Here is a 17,568-nt window from a genome sequence, read left to right on the forward strand (position 1 = left end):
AGAATAATTAAATATGGATGAAGCATTCCTACATGGATAAAAAGCATACTCAACTGAATCACACTCTTTTTAATGACAAAAAATGACGGGCATTTTTAAAAAGTTGGTTTACTATAATATGACCAATTAAAATGAATATGCACATCAAAAGATTTGAATCATAGTATTTCAGGACCATTATTTTTATACTCATGTGGAAAACATCTGTGACTTCAATGCTCAAATGTCATTAATAAACTTTACCATAAAGTCACAGAGTTGTTCTACCACTGAAGTGTTTTAAATTAGCCCAATACCTTTCTATCTCTCCTATCTATTCTCTTATCAAAGGTGAAATTCAGATTCTCAACTTTCTCATCCACAAGCACATATCAATAAATAGGATGTATATAAAAATCTGTAATTGTTCAACAGTTATATCTCAGTATGTCTAAGTCAAAGTATGCAGGGTGAATAATTTTTCCAATTATACTAATGCATCTAAATATATAATAAAAATCTAAGAAAAAAGGCAAATGCCTATTCAAATTACTTTAAAATGTTGGCTTTTCATATAAAATTATACAAAATAAAAGTTTACCTGCTTTATGCTGAAACTAGACACAGTATAAATCATTGTAGGATTGTTGGTGAGGTCTTCTGGTCGTACCCATTTAGAAAATGTAGCTTTTTGTTTAGGTGATAATGGTAGCTTGCCACATCTATCACTGAGGTGATAACAAAAATTAAATAATAATGATAAAATTAATCTTAAAAGATGACTCAAAAGCAAAATTAAATTTCCTAGAGAATTTTTTTTTGGTATAGTGATCACAGCTAAACTATATAATCCGAAAAAACCCGCTGGTCAAATATGGCTCTTTACACTTAACCTTGATTCCAATCTGATTATCCTCTTAAATTAAAAAAAATGTACATAGATAACTGAAAACAGAAGAGCAACCTAAACTCTTTTATATTTATTTTAAGAATATACTTTAAGAGTTTAATTTAGCATGGTTATATTCAAGAAATTCAGTTTCAGTAAAATGGAGCCATTAACAACAATATAATCTGATTCATTCAAAAGGACCGAGGAAGCTACAGATCTTTATGCTGGCTCTTGACAAACTCTTCTCTGCAAGGCTAACAATGAGAGTATCTAACTACTGAGTAATAAACATGTACCAGGCATCACACAAAAGTATTTTACATACATCATTCATTTAACCTTCAAAACAATTCTATTAAATTTTCTGGAAATTTTCTGGAAATTTTCTGGAAAAAGCTTTAAGTGATTAAATAACTTGCATGTCGAAGAGCTAAGAAGTAGAAGAAAGGGTATGTGAATCCAGGTCTCTGGTGCCAAATCCACCATCGTACCCGTTACCCTCTACTCACACCATGTAAGGAATACACTGTGTAATATTTCTGCAAAATTGACGTATAGCACAAAATTTTAAAAATCTACCTTTCTTCAAACTGCTTCTAGAGCAAGGGCAACAAATCTTTGGGTTTCAAAAGATTTCTAGGATAATATAAGTTGTATGATATGCAAACTGAAAAAATATAACATTTTTTTTTAAAAAAAGACTGTTGATAGACATTAGGAGAAAGAGAGTTTTGTGGTCAGATGGGATCTGAAAACTCCTCATTAAAGTATTGGTTTTTCTCATTGGAAGGACATCTCTAAACCTTTAATAAGCCAATGTTTACTGGAACTCTCTTAGAGCAGAATATGGTATATAACACTTCTCAAACTTTTTTGATGATCATCTCATACATCTCATAGAGCCACTGGTGTTCTAGGCAACATTTTGGTACCTGTGTACTATCAGGGCCTGACTAAACAGACAGTGAGCTGGGTGAATTGAGAAGAATTTAAAGACAGCTATCATAAAACTTTTAGCAGAAAAAATAAGGCTGAGTCAAATCTAACCTGCCATATAAACCAGAATTCAGTAAATCCAAGACTCCTTAATATCTGTTTCTCTCAAGTCACCACTAAATCAACAAATTCAATGCTTATTTCTTAGAACTTTAAAAATATTTTATAAATATAATGTTTATTATAATACATGACCAGAAAAGAAAAAAATTTAGTCACCCAATCTTTCTAACCAAAGATTCATACACTGGGGAGCTTTTAGCCATCAGTCTGCTATCACTGAATTTTAAAATGTTTACTGTTATTTTTTCTTCTGATTATTCTTACTGTAAAATAATCCAGAAAACAAGAAAGGAAAAATCTTGCCAGTTACAGCATTTAATTTTACTTGATTTTTCTTAAAATTTAATTAACTCAGTAAGTATTCACTGAGCACCTGCCACATGCCAGACACTGTGCAGGCACACGTTCTCTGTCCTCATGCAGCTTATGGTCCCGTGTGGGGGACAAGCACAGAGCAAGGGGTCACACACACAATGTAAAATCCCAACTCTGACAAGTGCCATGCCTAAACTAAGGGAGTTGGTACAGTTATATTTTTCTGTTTCCATTACATGGTAAGCATTTTCCCACGTTACTTAATTTCTTGAAAACTTGATTGTTCATGATTGTACAAAATTCTTCTTAGGGACATCTTGTTGTATGAGCACTAAAAATATGATTTATCTCAATCTGTTACACAAAGACTGGAACTACTTATAAACAGAAGTTTATATCTCTGCTTCGATATAACCATTTAAGAGCATTCTAGAATAACTGATTCACATTTTCATAATTATAAAAATATTGATGAATATCTTTTATATAAATCTTTGACTAGATCTGTAAATATTTTTTAGAATTGGTTTCTTGAATTGAAATCACTGGGCACAGGGGTATAAACATTTTTAAAGCATTTGAAATGTATAGCCAAATTATGTAATATAACTTAGTATTTAACAAAATAATTATGTTCTAATAGTTAATCCTTATTATATAGTGCTTGCTACAGAACAAGCACCATTGTAAGTGCTTTATATTTTAATAACTCATTTAACCATCACAGTAACACCATGAGGTGGATTCTATTATTACTTTAAAATCTGAGACAGATTAAAAAACTTGCAATGTCACACAGGATATGACACTGGAGAGCGTGGGTCTGGATTCTGTGCCCTTAACGTCAGTGCTGTAAGCTTCTTAGATATAAACAATTCCTAGATCCAAATCAGTCACTAGCATCACATGGGTGCCTGAGGAAAACGTTATGCTGATAACTTACTGGCTTTGAGATGTTTAACTTCTGCCCATCCAAGAAGAGCAGAACACTTGAAATGAGAGAGCAGCTCTTTTGTTCTTTATAGTCTTTATATATTCTGTACACAATAAGCATTCAACTCTCTGATGCTTTCTGATAATAAATACAATATAACATGCTCACTGCAGAAATTTTGAAAAATAAATATGTTTTAAAAAGTAAATCGCCTAATTTTGCTGCTTAGAGATAACCACTGTAAACATTTTGATGTATAACTTAACATCATGTTTTTCTATATATCTATAAACACAAGAAAAGAAAAATAAAATTTGGATGTTATATATAATTTTCTATCTTTTAATATTCATATATCGCAAGCGTTTTCCTTATATTCTACGGACTTATTTTTTGTGGAGAGCATAATACGTAATATAATAATATGGACATGCCATTATTTAATCACTCCCATATCGCTGGATACCAACTTTGTTTCAATAATTTTCTGCTGTAACAGACAATTTGGTAAATGCTCTTATTATATACATCTTTGACCGAATTATAGTTTCCTTGGGAAGGCTAGAAGCTGGGAGTCCTGAAACAAACAATGGTTTTAAGGTTCTTGACATAAGCTGCCACTGTCCTGGCAGGCTGTGCTAACACTTTCATAATGAACCCTTTTCTTGAATTGGATCTTCTTAGTAAACAACAACCCTGTCATTCTATTCCACCTTTCCATTCAACAACTCTGCTGACTTGCCTTTCTGCTGTGATCCAACACCAACTGGGCAAATATTTACCCACTACTTACCTTGTGCCAGGTACCGCGTCAGACACTATGAGTATAACCTTAGGCAAAAGGAGGCGCGCGCGTCCCGTCACCAGGGAAGGGTCGGAGGCACTCTCGCGATGCTGCCACACCTCCTTCCCACAGCCACACCTCTTTCCCAATCGAATTTTTTGATTACGCATTTTAATTTCAAGGCTATGGATTTAATTGGATTCCAGAGGATGGGAAAAGTACTGAAAAATCAAAATAATTTTGAAAGTAAACATTGCAGTAGTGTTTACTTACCAGAAAGGCATTGGGTAAGCAAAACGTTCCCTCAGATCAATGCTCATGAAAGGAACATATTCCATACCATTTATTTTTGACGTTGTCCTATAAAATACAAGAAAAAAATCTAAAGTAGATGTTCAAGTCTACCTTGATTACCAATTTTATTTAAACTTCTTAAAATTCAAATGACAAGGTATGGTACTGTAATAAAATTAAACTCACCACCTCATATAATGTTGATAACTTTATTTGAACAAAATTTTCACGAAATAGTTGAATACCAGAAAATAACTAATCCAATTCAATTCAATCAGTTATTCTTTTAAGACTAACATCCTTTACAACAAAACAACTATCTCAAGATAGGGCTACACTAGAGGTACTGAAAGTGTCACCAGGACACAATGCGAATTGTTTCCTAAGCCCAAAGAGAGAAAGCAATTGCTTAGTTATTTGGGGATTTAAAAAACATAACATTTACAATTCTGGGAAATATGTTCTTTATATTTTCTGGTTATGAGACTAAGGAATGGGTAGTGAAGAAGGTAGTGGCACAGATAACAGTTACAGCCTCTTGACAAATTTAAGAAATGTGACTTGTAGTAGTTTTGCATGTTCTCTTCCTGTTTTGTTTATACGTTTACTTGCATATATTAGCTATTTCCTTCTGTTTCTTTCCCTCCTTTCATTTAGAAGGAATTGCAGGGTAACTTCACCATTTAGTCTCTAGGTAACAATATACAATGAGACAGTGACTGAACTGGAGGACTAATTAATGCAGCGGGTGATGAACATAACATCTGTGTATCCTCATCTTGAGATGGTGAGAGCTTTTCACTTGTATGAAGGACAGCTGCATCTTGTTAGGTAGAAACACAGAGCTGTTCTGTAGTAGTGAAGAATTTCAAACGTGTGCGGAAGGGAGCATGTAGGTGCTGAGTAGCCAAAGTGTTGGACTGTTACTAACTTGTCTCTCAGGTCCAAAACCACTCTTTTTGTCCTCCTTTGTGTTGTGCTGGTTCATATGCATTTTTTCTAGGCAAAGAGACCCAGATTCGTAGGAGTAGAATTAAAATCTTTAGCAGGAAGAGAGAAAAATGCCCCCAGGTGGCTGCTAAAGAGGAAGGAGCCCTTCTAGTGCAACTTCAGCAAACGAGAAAGAGCAACCTCATGATGCGCGCAGCTCTAAGCAGGCTGATCTCCTTCAAAGCCCAAGTGAAGAACAGCTGCACTGGCTCAGAAAGCGATCAAGGATTTCCACAGCCTGTTCTTTTGTATTTTTAATATCCCCTGAGGCTGCTTCCAGACACTGAGCGGGCTTCCCAGCCCAGGTGTAGGCAAACTTTTTCTGTAAAGGGTCAGACAGTATCTAGTTTTGGCTTTGCAGTGAGGTCTCTGTCACATATTCTGGGTTTTTTTGTTTTCTTTTTTGCAACCCTTTAAAGAAATGTAAAAAAACCATTCATAGCTTAAGGCTGCCCTTTGCTGACTCTGGCCTAGACTGCTATTTCAAGGTAACAATTAGGGCTCTGATCAAGGTGGAAGAGATGATGAATGGTCTGCCATAGCTCTACTTTGCCCCATAATCTTTATTATTCAATTCTGAAGAATGCTAAGATTTTCAGAAAAAAATACATCTAGCGGAAATGACAATACTAAAATATATTAGAAGAAATTTTAACCATTTCAAGTTGTGACTATGTGACAACATAATTTATAATTACATAATAACAGCATGACACATTATACCAAAGATGTGACTACGACTCAGCAAACCTAATGAGAGTAACATTACCTGCATTGATTATGTTAACAAAACTGTTCATTACAACCAATCATACACTGATTTACCTGAGAACTTCTATTTCTTCTGCTGTGTATCTCTGTCCTTGTGCATCACATGACTGTGGACTTATAAATGGCTGAGGTCTTTCAAGGAAGGGATTAGTTCCTAGTGGAAAATGTGCTCTCACTGGAGGTGGCTTCGGTTTAATATTCGTTGCCTTGATTTTGCATGATGGCTTTGTTAAAGGCTCACTCAATGCTTCTGCTCTACAATAGAGAGAGGTACAGAAAAACTGTTCTAGTTTTTCTTCTCACATTTAAGCTTTCCAGAACATAAAATTTACTTCAAGAACCAGTCAAGCATCCCTAATGTAAAATTAGTATATAAAATTCCTACATACTAGTCAACAGTTCACTACTTAAGCTACTCCCAAAGGTAAGTATTTTTGCAAACAACATTTTATTGACAACATTAATTGAGCACTTATTGCATGTCAGATCCTATGCAAAGTAAGGGGGATACAATAATGTACGAAACACAAACTCTACTCTCAAGGTGCTCCTAGCGTTGTGGGGAGAGAGACAATTGCATCAAAAGTGAGATGCGAGGCTGGAAGTACTCTATGCAAGTGAATGCACAGTAGAAATTACTGACTTGATGGGAAGCGGGTGAGTCAGGGAACATTTTTCCAAATTGACATTTGAGCTGCAGAAGAATCCACCTGGAGAGCAAGGAAGGGTTCTAAGCAGAGAGACCAGCATGAGCAAACGTGTAACAAGCTAAGGTAATTTCAAAAGAATGGACGGGGCCCCTGTGAACAGTACAAATGAGAGGCAGCAGGAGATGAGACCAGTGGCAGGGACTGGATCACGGAAGGTCTCACATGGTATTTAAGGGAATTTTGACTTTATTCTGTCAAAGAACTAACAATCTAAAAAACAGAAGTTCTTAATCTAAGGTCCTTATATGAGATTTAGGAGTCTTGTTAACACTCTGAAATTATATGCAAATAAAATGTTACATTATCTTTTCTGTACAACGTGTCCATTCTTTAGAAGAGATCCTAAAAGGAGCCCGTGACTGACCCATGCCCCTGAGCTGAGGATGCACTCAGAGAGTACTAGATGGGTTACCTACATAGGTAATAAAAGCCATCTGTGATTCTGACTGGGGAAAGAAGTAAAAATGGAGAAGATAGCTACGTGTCGAGTGCCCATAACTTCATGAATTTGGAGAAACAAACTAAATGCTAGCTGATGGTAATGAAAAGGAGGGATAACCGCTATACCTCAATAAAAAAGAAGGGCTGGGGGTAGCACAGCTACCTAGTCTGAGCCTCAAAAGGAGATATTTTAGTAATTCGTGCTATAACTATAAATGCCATTCCACCCTTTTCCTTTGCCTATAAATGCTTTGTCTATACAAGAGGTACAATTCTCTTGTGCAAATACATTCATTATTTCTCAACAAATATCTACTGAGCACATATTGTATGCCTGCCCTCTGCTAGGTGCTTAGTTTCAGCATTGAACAAAGACAAAATTCTCTGTCCTCAAAGAGCTTATATTTGGGGGACAGGGGTTAGAAGGGACACAGACATTGATAACAAATATGATAAACTGGGAAATCTCATATACCTTAGAAAACAGTAAGAGTTACAGGAAAGAATATTAGAATAGACGAAGCAGGATGAAAGTACTGGAGGAGATTAAATTTTAAACAGAGTGGTGATGGCAGACCTTATTGAAAAGTTGACATTTGAGCAAAGAGTTAAGGGAGCTACACACATGTATAATTTGAGGTATCTGCATGGCTGGCTCACTCTCAGTTTCTCCATTTCTAGTAGTAGCTCTGGAAGGGCTCTCTGGAAGTTCTCTCTTTGGAAGTCTGATATTAAACAACAGAAGGGAGTCTACCATTTCAAATACCATAATCATTTTTGTTTTAGACACAGCAAAAACTAAGTAAAATATTTCTTGACTGATTTGTTATTTTTTGAGTTTAAAGCACGGATGAAGACACAGAGATGAATAAGATGCTCTCTGTTCCCCTAAGGAGTTCACCATCTAATGAGTCAAAATGACATGTAGAAAAAAGCAGCAGGGAACTAGAGAGGGGTAAATTCACTCAGAGGAAGAAGGCAACTTTGCTCTGGATCTCAGGTTTGCTACCACGAGCTCCACCACACATTCAGATAAACCACTGAAGTAACACAGTACGCTGCCATCCACAGATAAGAACTCTAGGGACCAAAACTCACCTGTCTAGTGCCTGTCGTGCCAACTGCTTCAGTTTGTTTTGCAGAGTTTTATCAGCGGTTTCATAAGACTTAAGAGAAAGAGAGACAGATGTTCCAAAGCATAGTTATTAATTTGCCTGATCCATGATATTTCTAAGCAAAACAAAAACATTACAATGCACATTACACTTCTTAAAATTATGAGAGAATAAACCAAGACACTTTACTTTTGTCCTTAAAGGTATCATTTAAACTGTGTTGAAAACTCATCACCACTTAACCTAACACCACTTAATTCGGACAGGTAGTAAGTGGAACAAAACCGTATAATCACAGTGCCACAGAAGGCCTGGCAGCAGGAACCCCAGAAGAGCAGGGCTACTGTACTAAGTGAAATAAGTCAGCAGGAGAAAGACAACCACCTTATGCCTTCATTCATATGTGGAGTCTACAAGACAAAACAAATAAACAAACAAAATAAAACAAACTTATAGGTACAGAGAACAGATTAGTGGTTTCCACAGGGGAAGGGGGTTGGGGGACCGGTGAAATGGGCGAAGGGGGTCAACTGTATGGGGATGGAAGGTAACCAGACTTGCGGTGGTGATCACTTTGCTGTGCGTACAGATGTCGAATTATAATGCTATACTGTGCACTGAAACTTACATAATTAAAAACAAAAAAAAAAACAGCACTTACCCGTAGTCTCAGGTACCTACAGAAATGAGGCTAGATAGTTCCTCTGAATAAAAGACCTTGGACAAAGAGCCGAATGCTGAGAACACCACTCTCTACCACATCACATCCCCTGTGAATGCGCTACTCTTACGCACTAGATGCCGCGGAGAGCTAACAGGCCCACCGGGCTCCTCGGGAAGCAGTAAAAACCGCTCGACATATAGACTCTACACTGCAAATTAATAAAGCTCTCCCAAACCACTAACTTATTTCTTAGTGTATGAAATTGAAAAAAAGGGGGAAGTTTTATTATTTTTGTGATGAACCAAAGTCGTTTTTTCCCTTTTTTTTTTTAAATTGAAGTATGTACAATGTTGTATTAGTTTCAGGTATACAGAAAAGTGATTCAGTTATACATATATATCTATTCTTTTTTAGATTCCTTCCCATTATAGGTTATTACAAGACATTGGGTATAGTTCCCTGTGCTATACAGTATATCTTTGTTGTTTATCTATTTTAAATACAGTAGTATGTATCTATTAATCCCAAACTCCTAATTTATCCCTCCCCCAGGAAGTTTATTTTAAATTCACAGATTGTGATGGTGAATTCTTCCTATAATAAGTTAATTTTAGTTATAGGGGTATAAAAAGGTCAAAAATGGTACCTATAATTTAAAAAACAATTGCCAAGGGACTCAGCCTCAATACTGTCAAATTTTTAACAAGATGTTAAAGTCCATTATTAATTTTCTATTCTTCACTATGTTTTAATGAGGAGTAACTTAGTTACATGTATAATAACAGGATAATTTCTTTTCTTTAAGGAATTGTTAAGTAAAACTCACTAGTAAGGGGAGAAATTTCTTAGCATAATTCCATCAAACTTAACTTGTAGCTATTATACATACGGTTTTCAGACAGAGATCTACAGCTTCTGTATACAGTTCTATAGCATCTTCAACATTCCCTTTTTCATCTTCATCAAAAGCTTGTGTAACGAGGAAATGGGCACGCTCTAAGTCCAACTGATGTTTTGATTTCAAAGGATCCGCACTCTTTGACTGAACTAGGATAGGAAAAAAAGCCACACAGAAGAACTAGCATAGGAAGAAAGCCACATACCTATATATGTGTCCAGGGAACAACATACCATTTTAATTCATTCTTTACCAAAATTCTATAATCCTTCATTTAAAAAGCTTAGCAAGGTCAAAAAAAAATCCTTAAAAAAATTTCCCCTGAATTTCTCTCTGTCCCTACCAGCACCTTCTTCATTTAAAAAATAAAACATAGGAGTTCTCCACACAAAAAACAAAACTGAAACTTGGAAAAGACTAAATCGAAAGAAACTCAATTATGTTTTAAGGTAATTTAAATTTTTATTCAGTATAGACAATAATTATGTAATATACTAGGCCTTGATGATAAAATGCATGCTGTTTCCTATTCATCTGGGTCCAGAATAAGCTATATTTTTACTGCTCTTTGAAATAAGTGCTTCTGTTTGTTTTTAATATAAAGATACGTATCCATAAGAGACCTGCATCTAGAATATATAAAGATCTCTTACAACTCAACAATAAAAGGACAAACCCAATTTAAAATGGGTGTGATGATGATGTCATCAACTTGTGTCAACGTGACTGGATCACAGGTTACCCAGCTATTTGGCTAAACAAGATTTCTGGGTAGCCTGTGAGGATGTTTCCGAATGAAAGTAGCATTTGCATTGACACTGAAAGCAGACTGCCCTCCCCAGTGTGGGTGGGCATCATCTAATCCACTGTGGGCATGGACAGAACAAAAGGCAGAGGGGGAGAATCTGCCCTCACTGCAGGACTGCTTGAGCTGACACATTGGTCTTCTCCTGACCTTGGACTGGAACTCACACCATCAGGTCCCCTGCTTCTCAGGCCTTTGGACTTGGACTGAACCACACCACTGGCTTTCGTGAGTCTCTAGCTTGCAGAGGGCAAATAGTGGGACTTCTTAGTCTCCATAATTGCATGAGCCAATTCCTCATAATAAATCTATTTATGTACATCCTACTGGTTCTATTTCTCTGGAGAACCCTGACATATACCATGGGCAAAGGATCTGTATAGCCATTTCTCCAAAGCAGATATTCAATGGCCAAATGGCACGTGAAAAGATGCTCAACATCATTTGCCATCAGGGAAGTGCATATCAAAACCACAATAAGATGCCATTTTATACCCACTAGGATGGCTAAAATAAAGACAGAAAATAACAAGTGTTGATAAGGATGTGAAGGAAATGGAACATTGCTGGTGGAATTGTAAAGTGGTATAGCCACTGTGGAAAACAGTTTAGCAGTTCCTCAAAAAGTTAGACATAAAGCTACCATATGACCTAGCAGTTCTACTTGTGGGCATATATCCAAGAGAACTGGAAACATATGTCCACACAAAAACTTAGACACAAGTGGTCAGGACAGCATTACTAGTAATAGACAAAAGGTGGAACCAAGCCAATATCCACCAACTGATGAATGGATAAATAAAATGTGGTATATTAATACAATGGTGTATTAACCATAAAAAGAAATGAAGCACTGATACATGCTACAAAATGGATAAACCCTAAAAACATTATGCTAAATAAAAGAAGCCAGACATAAAAGACCACATACTGATGACTCCATTTACATGAAATGTCTAGAATAGGCAAATCCATAGAGACAGAAAATAGATTAGCGGTTGCTAGGGCCTAGGGTGTGGAATGGGCGTGACTACTAATGGCTAAGAGAAATGTTCTGAACAAAATGTTCTAAGAAAATGTTCTGAAGTTAGATAGCGGTGATGGTTGCACAACTCTGGGAATACACTAAAAACCACTGAACTGTACACTGTAAAAAGTTGAATGTTATGGTATGTGAATTACATCTCAATAAAACTGTTTTTTTTTTAAGTTTTAAATTTTGTTTCTCTCAAAATTGTGTCTGATCTTTTAAAAACTGTAACGCTCGGTAACACCTCTCTAAAGTATGTATTAATCCCATTTATTAAATGAATGTTAAAATATTTAGCTCAAGGCTTCTCAGCCTTGGCACTACTGACATTTTCGACTGGATAATTCTTTGCTGTGGACAGTGCTATGCATTACAGGATTTTCCCTGCAGCACTATCCCCGCCCTCTACCCAACCAGATGCTAGTAGTATACTGCATCCCTACCCTGGCATAAACACCAAACATCTCTCCAGACATTGCCAAATGTCTCCTGCGGAGCAAAACCGATTCTAATTGAGAATAACTATCGAGCCTAAGGTTTCAGAGCTACAGTGGAAGGGTAGGGACTCAACTTAGATCTTTGAATTCCAAGTCTTGAGTTTCTTATACTACACTGGTGAATTTCAAACTGGGTTACCTTTCCCCAACCCTAAAGTCAAGCCATCTCTCAAAGTCCCTTGACTGTCAGCAGACTTTATCTGTTTTAAAAATTGGGATTCTGAACAAGATTTTTATTTGATAAAGGACTCTCCTGTTTGAAATAATCATTAAGTAAACCATTTAATTCTCTACAGATTACATGCCATTTATTGAACAAAACAGGTCAAAAAACCGGCAAAACATTTAATGTATATTATGCTTTAAAAATCCTTTTTGAACTTTACTTCTGTTTCACTGGCAAGTTTTCATTCTTCAAGAGATTAGGGCTGTCTCATTTCGTGCCTGAGTATCATATAAACATCACATTTATAAATTTTAAAACTTCATTTACTTAGCTGGGAAAATGAAGTGCCTCTGAATTCCATGGTATTTTGAATACATGAATCAGTATAACTTTGTATTAAGTGAGGCCCTGACACACAGGCAGTCCACTTTTCAATGCATGCAATTTCTGGGCACTGTCTTAAAGGAAAGTGCCATGTCTGTATGGGGACTGTCATAATAAGAAATCCAACAATCAAATCTACTCTATCCTAACTATGAGCTTGTAACTGCTCTTATCTATTCAGAATGAGTGGTAGAAAGTAGCACAAAGTCCATCAGAGAATGCTGAATAAGACTCCTCTAAGCTTGTGGCTTTATTACACAGCCCCAGAAAAAAAGGGGTTAAAAAGAGTCCTCAGTGACATGAATGCATTCCTAAAACAAAATGTCAATAGATGATCATTTTCTTTCCTACCATGTGAACAACCAGATTTCGCCAGGAACCACTTACCTCTAACAGAACTGCGATCATTAAGCCTGTGAACTTGTTTCACAGCGTTTGCAAAAATAACTACAGGTTGTTCCAGGTCTCTGCTTACATGTCCCTTTTCCAAGATATGGTTTAAAACAAGAGTTTAGCTAAGGTCTTGAGGTTGAGGATATCGATATAGTAAAGACTGTGAACCCACTGTTGAAGTCTTCACACACTGAAGAGGAGGAGTCATTTAATTTTAATAGCAGGAGAGGGCACGTGACAGATGTTTAAAAGCAGATTTTAACAGGGTCCTAACACTGACTCTGCCAATGATACACTGTTTGAATGTAGATAGTTCATCTCTATCCTCTGGGAAATTAGGATATCAGACTATATCACCGCTAAGGTTCCTCTTCACAGATTTATCACATATTTCCACATTATGATTTTCAAAGATGTGATTACCAAAAAAGAAATGAGCAGCAACCAAGTGAGGATCAAGAATCAAAGATGAAAACGAAAAGGAAAGAGAAACACAGGGGAAAAGTAAGATGTGATGCGACAGAAGAAAAAAAATACAGTGACATGGTTAGTAGTCCTTTACCAACCTGCTGAATGTAAAGCCTGCACTCTTTCCAGATACTCATTTATTTTTTCTTGAATATGTTCTAGGCTTGATCCTGCCATCTCAGCATAAATTAAAGCTTGTGCAGCTTCCTAGAAATAAAAAAAAGAATTCAAAGGAATCTAACAGATCAATTACAATCTGAATTTTCTTTACCACTTTCTAACTATTGGTTTCTATGAATGACAAAACAAGAATGTCTTTGATACCAGTAATTTTTTTCGTAAAGTAAATGAGATATATTCCTTCACTACTTTTTTTCAGTTCTCAATGCTCTCTTTCTCCTACTGTGGAAAATTTATGAAGTCAAATAGAAGGGGTTGATTATAAGTATTTTCTTAGAATAACTGTGATTTATATGTTCTCTGTTTTCCTTTTTCTTTTTGCAATAGGTCAGACTTGAAATTATGTACTGTGAAAAGGTGAATTGAGTCTCAAAAGCATTAGAACAGATAGTACCCGATACAATTAAATTAAATATCAATAAAAGATTATAAGAAATTATAAAGGTTAAATATCTCACAGTGGAAAGAAAATCTTTCTCCACAGAAAATACTGTCAAAGGGGGACACATTTTAAGGCAGATTTCAGTTGTATGAAATAAACTTATTTTAATTAAGAAAACCTGGATTTGTCTTCCAGTTATTCCATGACTTCCTCAGCCAGTTAGGCTGTGCTGGCGAGGAAAAGCCTCCATTCTCGCCATCACCATTCCAGGAGGGTGACCAATGCTACCACACACAAGAACCACAGAGAGACTTTCCCAAGTACCACCACCTTCACTGCAGTAATCTAAGCGCGTGCACTTCAAGGAACCTCACGCCTTGTTATCTGGATCCAAAGAAGCCATCTACTGAGCATCACTTTTTTTTTTTTTTTTTTTTTGCGGTACGCGGGCCTCTCGCTGCTGTGGCCTCTCCCGCCACGGAGCACAGGCTCCGGACGCGCAGGCTCAGCGGCCATGGCTCGCGGGCCCAGCCGCTCTGCGGCATGTGGGATCTTCCCGGACTGGGGCACGAACCCGTGTCCCCTGCATTGGCAGGCAGACTCTCAACCACTGCGCCACCAGGGGAGCCCTGAGCATCACTTTTTGAATCCAGTTATTGGAGCAGGAATTGTTTCCCTGAACCTACAAAATCAGTAAGAAGAGTACAGGTTTGATCCAAATGGAAATCGGGGATAGAAAACATGTTTTCCTCAGATTCTGCAATTCAGATATTTCAGGGGAGGAAAATATAACTGTACATGTAAATATTAAAACTAATTTTTTAAATTGTTGGTATCAACTTTATTTTGCTCATTTTGCTTACACTTGAAAGTGATTAACAATTAAGGAATCCCTAATAGAACAGCATGAAGGCAGAAAACACTAAATATCTGATACAGTTTACATAAATAGCTCCTAGAAACACAACCACTTTTCTGATTCTCTCAAGGAAAAGAAATTCTTCATAACAACATGCATGTAATCCTACAGCAAAACAAGAGGCACTGTACAGTACTTCCTTTCGCTTTAAAAAAGCTATTTTATGTGGCACTATTTTCACCTATGAACATTTGTCAGTGATTTCACAAAACTAATAAAACAGTTTTACTTTTAAAGAAATACCATCGTCATGAAATTGTCAAAAAAAAAATGTCCAAAAAGAATGATTCTGAAACAGACCCAAAGTCTCTAAATATAGATTACAAAATGAAGGCAATCAAATATTAATCTGAGAAAAGCAAACCACACATTATTGACAGCATATAGGTTTATGGAAAAAAATTACGATTACTGTATTATCAAATTCTTTCTAAAAGAAAAGATGACAATGTCAAGAGGATACAGCTATCTGCACGAGGAGCCGGAGGGGTGTGTTTGCAAATGCTCAGGATTGGGGAGCAGGCGGTGGACTGTGAGCTCCTACTCTGATTTAGTATTTCTGGCCCCAGTAATTTACCCAAAAGAAATACCAAAGAAACGTGTAAAGCATTAGCTATAAGGGTATTATGATACTGAAGATCCATAATGAACATAAAATGGCCAGAAGAGTTTGTAAATAAACTATGGCACACCCACATAATGGAATACTATATATCTATCATTAACAAGTTTATGCTATGAAACTTTAAAAAAATTCAAAAATTTTTAAAAGTTCAAATGCAAAGAACAGATTTTAAAAAGTATAAACAGTCTGATCCAAGTTTGTTTTTTTAAAAAAGGTGTGCACACACACATGCGTAGAAAACCAAATATACGTAGATGTCAAATACCAGGATACGCGATGTTTTATTTTTGATTGACTTTCTGCGTTCTTCCGTGAGCACTGTTTCCGTGTACATCCGTGACGGTGAGAAGCTGCGAGCTGACAGTCCAGCTCCGCCGCCGCCCTCAGGAGCGGTCAGCTGGGGACTCGCCGGCCAGGACCGACCCCAAAGCGGCGACCAAGCCCGCCGCTGGCCGGACCCTGGGGCGGGGGCAGGCCTGACCCCTCAGCCCGGCCCCCGCCGCGAGAGGGACAGCGGGACGGGGGACCGCCACGCCGAGCGCGCCCGTCCCCTCGGCACCTGGACCCGCCCCCGGCCCACCTTGTAGTAAAACACGGCCTCCGAGTAGCGGCCCTCGTGGTCGCGCTGCACCGCCAGCCGCGCGAACTGCACCGCGTCCCGCTCCAGCGCCGCCGAGTCCATGGCTGCCACGCGCCGAGGACCCCCGCCGACCGCCGCGCGCCCGAGTGCCGGGCGAGGACCTCGGCCGCACGGAAGGAGCGGCGGAGCTCACTTCCGGCGGCTGAGAGAGGACCGCGACCGACCCCTCGGCAAAACTCCGACTCCTAGCCCGCTGGCAGCCTCGCTCCGCGGCCACCGCATTCGCCGTCCCGCCCACCGGCCACACTGCGCAGGCGCAGCCGGGCCGGCGCAGGTGTTTTGGTAGCCTGGGTTGCCGGGCTCGCCGGAGGGTGCGGGAAGGCGCGGGCGGTGGGCAGGGCCCGGCCTGCGCGGTGCCGTGTGCACGTGACTGCCGGGGCGCTCGGGATTGGGCAAGCAAAAGAGGTGCCACGTCTGAGCGGCTGCCGGCTTCGTAGTCCGCCTGTCCGGGCAGTGACTGTGGAGCCTGTTGCCGGCCAGGCTGGGAGGAGGGGCGCATGCGCCTCCCGGAAAATTTTTCCCCTGAGCGTAAAGAGAAGGTGAGCAGTGCTTCTTCCCAACATCATCTGAGATGACTTTTTTTTTTAATTAGGGGAGTGAAGTAAGGATATACGATTCTTAGATACTTTTTTATAATATTTATATCCACAAGCTGAGTCTTAATTAACCCTGTATACATGCCCCAGTGTATGGTATTGGTTGAATTGCCAACAAACAAGGTAATGCATTTTCCCGTGTACTTCTCCTTAGCTTAACTTAAAGCTGTTGTAATTAAATACTCAATTAGGTGATTATTTGATTAGTGTCTCTCTCCCCTAAAACTCCAAATTCAGAAATAATAAAAATAAACTAGTGAGAGGCTCCACAATACGGATAAAACTCAAAATTCACGCTAAGTCAAAGAAGCAAGACACAAGAATACAGACTGAGCAACTTTGTTTACAAGGAACACTAGCAAAGAGGAATCTAATCAATAACGTAAGAAGTTGTTAGGGAGCCATCGACTAAAACTGCCTGCCTTGGTGGGGCACCGTAATACCTTTGCTTCAGTCTCCCACCTCGGGATGCTTCAAAAGAACACAAAACCAGTGAAGGGCCCACAACCAACCCCAGGGAAAATCCAGGAAGGGCCAAGAAACGGAGGAGACACCAGTCCATAAGATGTCCTCCCAATCTCCCCAGAAATCCTTGCGCTGGAAACCATCTTGACTGAAGGATGCACCAGGAAGGGCC

At 38.3% G+C, this 17,568-nt stretch overlaps 1 protein-coding gene across 3 annotated transcripts in view; it reads right to left on the bottom strand.

Annotated features, from left to right (window-relative positions):
• Positions 1-16,690, bottom strand: part of CAPN7 (calpain 7) — a 38,368-nt gene extending 21,678 nt beyond the window's left edge. The window contains exons 1-7 of one of the 3 annotated variants that reach the window (XM_079922331.1): positions 16,276-16,690; positions 13,688-13,796; positions 9,838-9,995; positions 8,268-8,335; positions 6,073-6,273; positions 4,237-4,323; positions 581-707 (exon numbers count right to left, since the gene is read on the bottom strand). In XM_079922331.1, the coding sequence (XP_079778457.1) occupies positions 581-707; positions 4,237-4,323; positions 6,073-6,273; positions 8,268-8,335; positions 9,838-9,995; positions 13,688-13,796; positions 16,276-16,377 (852 nt within the window). In that variant the 5' untranslated portion in view covers positions 16,378-16,690. The remainder of the gene's footprint in view (positions 1-580; positions 708-4,236; positions 4,324-6,072; positions 6,274-8,267; positions 8,336-9,837; positions 9,996-13,687; positions 13,797-16,275) is intronic. The other 2 variants (XM_079922329.1, XM_079922330.1) reach the window with 2 other exon arrangements.
• Positions 16,691-17,568: the final 878 nt, after the last annotated feature.

Source organism: Stenella coeruleoalba (genome assembly GCF_951394435.1).
Source record: "Stenella coeruleoalba genome assembly, chromosome: 5".
Classification (NCBI taxonomy): Eukaryota; Metazoa; Chordata; class Mammalia; order Artiodactyla; family Delphinidae; genus Stenella; species Stenella coeruleoalba.